We start from the raw sequence: 9,473 nt of genomic DNA, 5'->3' as shown, positions 1-9,473 counted from the left end.
CACAAGGTCAATTGGCATCATCCCAGTTTTGTCTATTTCAATCTTCTCTTTTCTTTCTTTTCTAGCACTTCTTGGCTTGCTCATTTTCCTTCCTCTCTTTTTCCTTTTAATTGTCACTCTTTTCTTTCCTCTCATTTCTCACATCCACAATTTCATCTCTTTTCTTTTTTTTTTAGTTTATTTAAAAAAAATGATTCGATCAAACCCTATGTAGGTTTCCTACGTATCATGCCCCTCATGAATCAGATCAAGCGTAGTTCTGGAAAAAGTAATGGACAAATAAACTAAAAATAAAAATCTCTTTGGATTTTTCATTTATAATTTTTTTTTATGGTTTTTCAAATATAAAATAGGAAGTACCATAATAAAAGACTCGACAATCTTAACTAGATTGACAAACTCGATACTACTGTACAAGACTAAAACTAAAAGACAACATAAGATAGACTAAAAAATAAAAGTTTCGTCAAGTAGCTCGTGCATGCAATGGTCTTAACTAGAATGGTCCTGGGGTATTTGTCATGCTCAAACTCTAGCAAATTGCTCCATACCTGAATGGGAAAAATAAGATCAAATAGAGTGAGTGACTCAAGACACATGTGACACCACGACACCTTCTATTGGACACATGCGAGGCATGATTAAGGCTATTTTTGCAAAAAGTTTACGTAGCCAAAAGTGACTGAAAATGTAAAACTCAATAAGGAAACACCTCATATGGCCTTAAACATCAAGGAATCATAACCTCTAAAGTTACTTTGCAAAAATGACTCCATTTTGCAGAAATGGCTATGTGGCCAAAAATGGTTAAGCATGCAAATTCAACAGGAATGGACTTTAAACAAAGAGGAGACAGCTAATTATGGATTCTAGACTCTCCAGACACGGTTCAACAACCACTTCGTAAAATAGCCTTATTTTGCAACAAGGCAGATATGGCCAAAAGTGCCTAGACATGCAAAATTTGGCTAAGACCCCGCAAAGCCAAGAACCTAAGACTCACTAGGAAGACCGGACCCTATATGAGTTGCCTACATATCCCGCCCCGAAAGACGAGAATCAGGTATGCGTAGTTCGGGAAGATCGAACATTGGAAGCTTTTTAAAAAAAATGCAACTAATTTGGAAAAACTATATTTTTTGTCTTTTTGAAAAATGATGAAAAATGTAAAATCTTTTTGGATTTTCTTTTTCTCTTTTTTTTGATATTTTTTGGAAAATAATGGAAAAGTGTAAAATCTTTTTGAATTTTTTCATTTTCATTTTTTTTAATCTTTTTCTTGAAAAAGTTGTGAAAGAAAAATATAATTGGGCCTTACTTGCTTCATTTTGCACCCTTCTTTGCCAAACATCGGTCCACCAAATGACCTTTTTACCCTCAAAGATGCAACATGTATCACATAGGGATGATTGAATGTCTTTTTGGGCCACGGGCCCATTTTGACAAAATTTGGATAGGCCTCCTACAAAGAGACACGGTACCTGGGACCGGGCCCTACTAGGTCTAAACGATATGATGCAAATAAGATTGGCCTAAAGGCTGACCTAAGCTTGGGGTTCACTAAAAAGGCAAATCGGGGGAGCATATGGTATGGTGGCTGCTCAAGCTTTCCATCCACTCCATACGTCCAACGGCCCCCCTCCTAAAATAAAGGTGACTCAACAAAGAGTTCGTGCACGCGACGCGTACTCCGAGACTTGTTGCATAAAGAAGACCCATGGTTATGCAAATGGTGACAGTTATAAAACGGTAAACACATAAGGAAAAACGATAAACAAATAACCAACAAAACGGGAAATAAGACAAACAAACTAACTAAACAAAGCAAATAAAGAAAACAAACACCTCAACCGAATATCCTAAAAGCCAACAAGATCAAGTATCAGCTCAAACCTGCAACTCTCCAGTAGAGTCGCCAGAGCTGTCACACCCCTTTTTTACAACCTTACTAACCCTCTTAAAAATAATGAAAGATTTTGTAAAGCTCGAAAAGGGTTTCAATTATGAAAAGTGACAAAATTGTGTTCAAATAGATTTTTCAGAGTCGCCACCTGACATTGGTTTCGGTGTGTCAGGTCATCGTTTTATAAAGATGCTGTTTCCTTTTTAAACACTTTGGACTCCAAAACTGATTCTGCACCAGAGATTCGGGTAAGGGGGTTCATTTGACTTGGGGAGAAGGTGTTAGGTACTCCCCAAGTCTCGTAACTAGTACGGTTGCATATTTGATCTAGCCGGCTTTAAAAATATTCAAATTGAGGAAAAAAATAAACACACAATAGGCTTGAGGTCGTTCCCACCTAATAAAATAAAAATAAAAATAAAAATACTACAAGTTCTACTTTCGACCTCCAAATACAAATACTTCGGAGCATACCCCAAATAAAAATATATACAAATTTCGCAGGACATTCCTCGGATAATAAACTAAAGGAAACGACCTCTCGCCTCGAATAAAATAAAAGAAGCGACTTATGTTTTGCCTACCCGAGCATGACGGCCTAAACATGCTCCTACTGACCAATTAAACAAAATAAAATAACAACAAGAAAATTACCTAAAGTCTTAACATTCTGTACGATACTTCAAATCTATTTTTATCAACTTCACAATAGGCCAAGATGAAGTCCCGAGCTTCGGTTAATCCTAATTAACACCTCCACGATCCAAATATCCTTTTGTAGCTAATTTTTATGAGTTCAACGTAATTGAATAATTTTAAATCAATCTAACCAAATAACTATCTTCTAAAAGGATCCAATATCCTCACAACTATGACGTGTTAAACCAGTAACAGGAAGAACAAAAATTAGACACATTCATCATATTAAAGATAAGGTATTCATACCAAAAGCACAACAAAACAAACACATTCATCATATAAGGATAAGTGAGGCAGAGAAACACCAAAAGACATCTATAATGATAAAAATAGAATCGAAAGGTAAAGAATTGACCTCAGTTGCTTTCCTTTTAATTAGTGAAATTCAATTACGACAATCTTTGGTGAGCTAGATGCGACTGTAGAATGAAAACAGGGATTAGCTTGAACCGCGAACCTCGTCGGCAACAGACTGACTGAACTTCGCCGGACGAACTCAAACTCAACTCAACCTCAATCGAATTCTGTAATTTTTGAAACGAAAAAAAAATCAAATAACCTAAAAGAAATGAAGCAGCAACAACGGCAAATCTGAATTCACATAGGCGACTCAAATGTATTCCATTAGATGGAGCCAAATTCAAAGAAGAAACTGAAATACTTTTATATAGATCTTTTTCTTCTTTTTTTTTGAAATGTAATCACAAACTAATACTCAAACAAGATGCTCTTTATTACAAGTATTTTTCTGAAATCTTCAAGAAGATAGAGAAGAAAATTTCTCAAAACTTAGACTATTTCCTCACTAATCTCTCCTTGTCGTTACTGTTGCTGCTATGTCTGTTCCTCCACTATGTGAGCAACGTCTTTAGCGTTTTGGGGCTGGAGGGTCGCTGGATGTTGGAGAAGTCAACTTAAATTAATTTTTAAAGGTAAAACTCAATATTTTTTTCCTCAAATTTTCATATAAGGCATTCCGGGAGCTCGTCCGGACTGCGCACGCAAATCGAGGAGGAAAAAAATGGGGTTTCCAAGGTCTCGGAGCACAAAATCGAATTTTAAAACGAAAGATGACCCTTTAGGTCATCACAGCTCTGAGGAGGGTAGTGTGTACGCAGAGCTTACTTCTGCCTTGTAAGAATAGAGAGAATGTTTCGAATAGACCCTCGGTTCTATGTGCAGACCTAAAATAAATAAATAAAAATGACTCCTCTGTACCAAGTTAAAGCTCTTACATAAGGCTTGAGTCTCAAAGCCACACATATTATGTATCGAGCTTCGAACCGTGCGCCACTAGCCGTCGGATATTTGCAGTTTATAAAAGAAAATAGTGCATGGTTATATTCCATTAATGAAAATAGTGACACATGAATCCTCTAATAGCTACACTATTTAAATACTGATGGTGGAAAAGGACAGGTGTAATATGGTTGAAACTTACTTGAAGAAAGAAAAAAGTCTGGAAATTTGACTGTAGAATTAGTTGATCATTTAGACAGAGAAATTGACAACGGAGTAAGCAGCAATCAACCTTTTGATAACCTAAGTATTTTCTCAAATAAGTGCAATAATAGTGGAGATAAGTGCTGTAACAGTTCAAATTAAAGCACAAGAAACCAACTGAAACCTGATTTAATATAAAGTTAGTAACCAAACATTAGATGGGTCCATTCATGGCCTAATTTTTTTCCCAACTTTGGTAGAACCCCAATACCGAAAGGGTTTTAGACTCACTATAGTTTATTCTATAACGTAAATAATATCTTGATCACAATATTATCGATCCAATTTACATGCACCTCGACTATTTCATCACGTACGTTCATGTAACTCTTCCTATCAAGATTTAGGTAAATGAAAAGAACTCGTCCTATATTTTTTTTTCTAGTGAGATTTGGACCTTGATCTCTCATGGTTTTAAGGGTGAAATTAAAAAATAGCCAGATTTACAAGTGGTAATTAAAAAATAGTCACAGTTTTAAAAGTAATCGAAATTTAGCCACTTTTCATGTAAAGATAAATATGAATGAAAACAATGTTCAAAATCTGGAAAATATTCCAGCATAATATACTGGAGTTCCAATATAATATACTGGACTTCCAACACAATATACTAGTGTTCCAGCATAATATACTGGTCCGGCATAATATGCTAAAAGTTCATACACGAGTGCTCCAATCTCCAGTTATTATGCTGGAATTTTCCGTGTGTTGGAGTTCCAGCATAATATGCTGGAAGTTCATACACAGGTGCACCAATCTTCCAATATATTATACTGGAACTTTCCGTGTGCAGCAAAATAATTGCTATTTTTCAATGACTTTACAAACGCTGGCTATTTTTCAATTGTCAATCCGAAAACTGGCTAGCCCGTGCTATTTTCAATTATTTTAATGATCATTTGGTTGACGGATAGGTCACACCATTAGATGCTATAATGGAAATAAATCCTCTATTCCTCTCAATTTGGGGAAAAAAGAATTAATTAAAAATCCCAAGCTCAAATCAGAATATACCACCATAAAACATTAAAACTAAGATAGCAGAAAAAGACTATAAACAAACTTAAAAAGCATAATATTAAGTGATTTTGCTAGATAAGCTAATCGTCAGAAACTGATAGCAAGAGGATTCTGATGAAAGAAGCACTAATCTAAAAGGATTACTATAACTGGAAAGCTAATATTAGACAATGAGCTTACCTAAACCATACTTTAAAGTAAGGATTAGTTAGTGACCACCAGCTGTTTAAGCCAAACTGTGATGGATTTTTGGTTTTCTTTAGACCTACTATCTTGAGAGAATTTTATTATTTATAAACTCACTGCTTTATAAAATGAACGGATATTTGATACTTAGCTTATTCATGTACAATAAAAAAGAGCAAAATACACCACGAAAGGATGTGGTGAAGCGGCGGGTTGCTCCTTCGGTGACGGAGCCACATGCATTCTTTGACATCCCTTAATCGGAAAATTACACTGTTTAGCTCGATAATTTTTTTTAAAATATGTATATATACTATATAATGACACCCCTTGACTTCTTGGTGAGTTTGTTTCTTTATATTTTGACTCCCCCTAATGAAAATTCTGGTTCCCCACTGTGCTGCTTAACCAGAGGTCTCGGATTCGAGCCTGGGTATGGAAAAATCCTTGGCAGGGAACGCTTCTCCCCAAATGAGGCCCTACCCGGCGTGAATCCGTATATAGTCGGGCTCCAATGGGGTACCGGACACCGGATGAAAAAAAAAGTGAAATAGAGAAATGCAACAACTGTGTCATGACCTACTCAAATAGTATTTCAAATTCTTAAAAAGAAAATGGATTTCTTAAAAAATTAATTATTTGGCCAAATTGTTTACATCAGCATCATCTTTATATACATGCATTAATATATCTAAGATCAATTCTAGTAGTGCATGGCATTAAGCTCCTAAAGAAGTACTAACATTCACAATAATCTGTAGCTGTGTATTCTTTGTTCTTTTTGTTCATCTAGTTCATTTTTTCTGCTATATAACATTAACATGAATGCTATTAATACTGCTGCTGGTGCAACAGAGTGGAGGATTAGAATGTCTGATGGCTCGTCCGCGATTTTGCCACCAGAATCAAGCCTTGTAACTAGAATATATATTTCAATTAAAAGTTTCTTTAAAAACATTATCTTGATATTCTGGAGATTTTTGGAGAAAGCATGGATCATAGGAATGAATGAACCTAGAAAAGTGATCCACTGTATCAAGGTTGGAATAGCTCTAAGCGTTGTATCGTTGTTTTATTATATGAAACCTTTGTATGAAGGTGTTGGAGGAACTGCAATGTGGGCAGTTCTGACTGTTGTGGTGGTTTTTGAGTACACTGTAGGTAGGTATTCATCAATTCTAAACATTTTTGACTTACTTCATTTTACTATTTTTAAAAAGGCTGCCCGGTGCACTAAGCTCCCGCTATGTGTGAGATTCGGGAAGGGTCAGACCACAAGGGTCTATCGTACGCAGCTTTACCCTGTATTTTTTCAAGAAGTTGTTTCCACGACTCGAACCCCTTGACCTCCTGGTCATATGGCAGCAACTTTACCAGTTACGCTATGCATGGGGTCTAGGGAAGGGCCGGACCATAAAGGTCTATCGTACGCAGCCTTACCGTGTATTTTTTCAAGAGGCTGTTTCCACGGCTCGAACCTGTGACCTTCTGATCACATGACAACAACTTTACCAGTTACGTCAAGGCTCCCCTTCATTCATTTTACTCTTTTTGTATAGTGAAAATGAGAAAGGCTAAAAATTTCAAGAAATTTGCAGGTGCAACACTTTACAAATGCTTAAACAGAGCTGCTGGAACTTTTTTAGCTGGATTTCTTGCAATAGGAATCCATTGGATTGCCAATCAATCAGGCAAAAGATTTGAGCCTATAATTATGGGAGCTTCCATTTTCATATTAGGTGAGTAATCTTTGTAAATAAACATTACTTTCTGCATATGGAATATAGATTATCTGTTCTTATTTTCTTTTCTTTCACTCTATTAGCCTCAGTGGCAACCTTTTCAAGATTCATTCCTGCAGTGAAAGCGCGATTTGATTATGGCGCTATGATCTTCATCCTAACTTTTACTTTGGTTTCAATATCTGGATATCGCGTTGAGAACTTATTGAACATGGCTCACGAGAGAGTATCAACGATCATTATCGGAGCTTCTTTGTGTGTTATTACAAGCATTCTTATATTTCCAATTTGGGCTGGTGAAGAGCTACATAAACTTGTCATTAGTAATTTGGAAAAGCAAGCAGAGTCCTTAGATTGTAAGTCTTTTGCCTAAACTTTTGATATAGTTCTGAAATTGCATTATTTATATTGTCTTAAATTTGGTCCTCAAATCTCCTTTTAGGTTGTGTAGCTGAGTATTTTAGTGACAGTGAAGACACAACAACAAATACTAAGAAAATGCTAGCTTACAAATGTGTGCTGAATTCTAAGGCCTCAGAAGAAACAATGGTAAGTTTCTGTCAACATCAACATAGAAAACCTTGACAACTTTCCGGGGTTAAACCAAACTTAGTATTAGTACTATATATCTTTTACTGATAAAAGGGCAGCCGGTATGCGCGGGATCCGGGGAAGAGCTGGACCACAAGGGGTTATTGTACGCAGTCTTACTTTGCATTTCTACAAGAGGTTGTTTCTACGGCTCGAACTTGTGACCTCTTGGTCACATGGCAACAACTTTACCAGTTATGCCAAAACTCCTCTTCATATCTTTTACTGATAGACCACAAGGGTCTATTGTACGCAGTCTTACCCATCATTTCTGCAAGAGGCAGTTTTCACGACTCGAACCCGTGACCTCCTGGTCATATGGCAGCAACTTTACCAGTTACACCAAGGCTACCCTTCATATCTTTTACTGATAGACCACAAGGGTCTATTGTACGCAGTCTTACCCAGCATTTCTGCAAGAGGCTGTTTTCACGACTCGAACCCCTGACCTCCTGGTCACATGATAGTAGTTACGCCAAGTCTCCCCTCCGTGTCTTTTACTGATACAACATGGGATTATTTGCTAGGCCAACTTTGCAAGATGGGAACCAGCTCATGGACATTTTAACTTTCAACATCCATGGAAATATTATCTTAAAATCAGTGCATTGATGCGGAGTTGTGCCTGTTGCATTGAAGCTCTAACTAGCTGTATCAATCAAAAAGATCAGGTTTATAATCTGAATTCATAAATTCATTAGTCATTTAATCCCTTTTTTTTCTAAAATTTTCTAAAAGGCGAAAATTATTCTGTTATAGGCATCTGAGGTATTAAGGAAACAACTCAATAATACTTGCCAACAATTAAGTTCAAGTACATCTGAGATATTGAAAGAGCTAGCAATGAACATGAAAACTATGAGAAAATCCTCCAGAATTGATATATTAATCCAAGAAAAGAATAGCGCGATTCAAGAGCTGGAAACTCAGCTGAAACAAGTCTCAGGATTGCTCATTGTGCCAAAGGGGGCCAAGAATGAAGAAAAGCCAGTTGTGACAACAGGCAATGTTATACCAATGGTGGAAATTATACCAGCTGCAACATTTGCTTCGTTAGTTATTGAAATTGCTGTGAGGATTGAAGGAGTTGTTGATGCAGTTGAAGAATTGTCCAAAATGGCTAAATTCAAAATTGAAGATGCTGAGATGATCAAACAAAGCAAACCAGATATCAAAATCATAAACTAGTAGTCCTAATAGATACACTTTAATCAATATTTAATGTCTTAGTATGTTCAGGTGACCAAAGGCTCATGTTGTACTACTTTCCCACTCTTAACATGCTCATGAAATAATATGTGGCTAGTACGAATTGTTTATTTGATGCATAGGTTGTGAGTTCGAGTCTCCCCAAGAGCAAGGTGGGAAGTTCTTGGAGGGAAGGATGCCGGGGGTCTATTTGGAAACAGTCTCTCTACCCTAGGGTAGGGGTAAGGTCTGCGTACACACTACCCTCCCCAGACCCCACTAAATGGGATTATACTGGGTTGTTGTTGTTGTATTGTATATTAATACCATTCTCGGTTTGGAGTTTGAAGAAACGGATAAATTTGACCTTATAAGCTTCGACTATTCTTTAAATAACGCTTTCAAACTCAATCGCGGATCCAGGATTTTAAAGTTATGGGTGTTCGCCGATAAAAACTTCAAAAGAAGAGGAAAAATGAATTTACTTGTGGGTGCTCACTCAATATTTATCTAGATATTTGTATTGTTGCCTATGTAAATTAATTAATATGGTCAAAGTTAATGGGTGCTTAAGCACCCACAACTCTCTATGTGCATCCGCTAGTGTTCAAACTAAAAATAGTTGATGAATGTATATATAT

General features: G+C 36.5%; 1 protein-coding gene across 1 annotated transcript; it reads left to right on the top strand.

Moving 5' to 3' along the window:
• The first annotated feature begins 6,030 nt into the window (after positions 1-6,030).
• LOC107769349 (aluminum-activated malate transporter 10) lies at positions 6,031-9,181 on the top strand. Its single transcript, XM_016588558.2, has 6 exons — positions 6,031-6,472; positions 6,910-7,050; positions 7,137-7,409; positions 7,496-7,602; positions 8,172-8,315; positions 8,404-9,181. Exons 1-6 carry the CDS (start codon positions 6,133-6,135, stop codon positions 8,830-8,832), a joined length of 1,434 nt encoding a protein of 477 aa, XP_016444044.1. The 5' UTR covers positions 6,031-6,132; the 3' UTR covers positions 8,833-9,181.
• Positions 9,182-9,473: the final 292 nt, after the last annotated feature.

This window comes from Nicotiana tabacum, chromosome 1, assembly GCF_000715075.1.
Source record: "Nicotiana tabacum cultivar K326 chromosome 1, ASM71507v2, whole genome shotgun sequence".
Taxonomy (NCBI): Eukaryota; Viridiplantae; Streptophyta; class Magnoliopsida; order Solanales; family Solanaceae; genus Nicotiana; species Nicotiana tabacum.
Note: the sequence above shows the minus strand (reverse complement) of the source record. Positions and strands in the feature narration are given on the sequence as shown.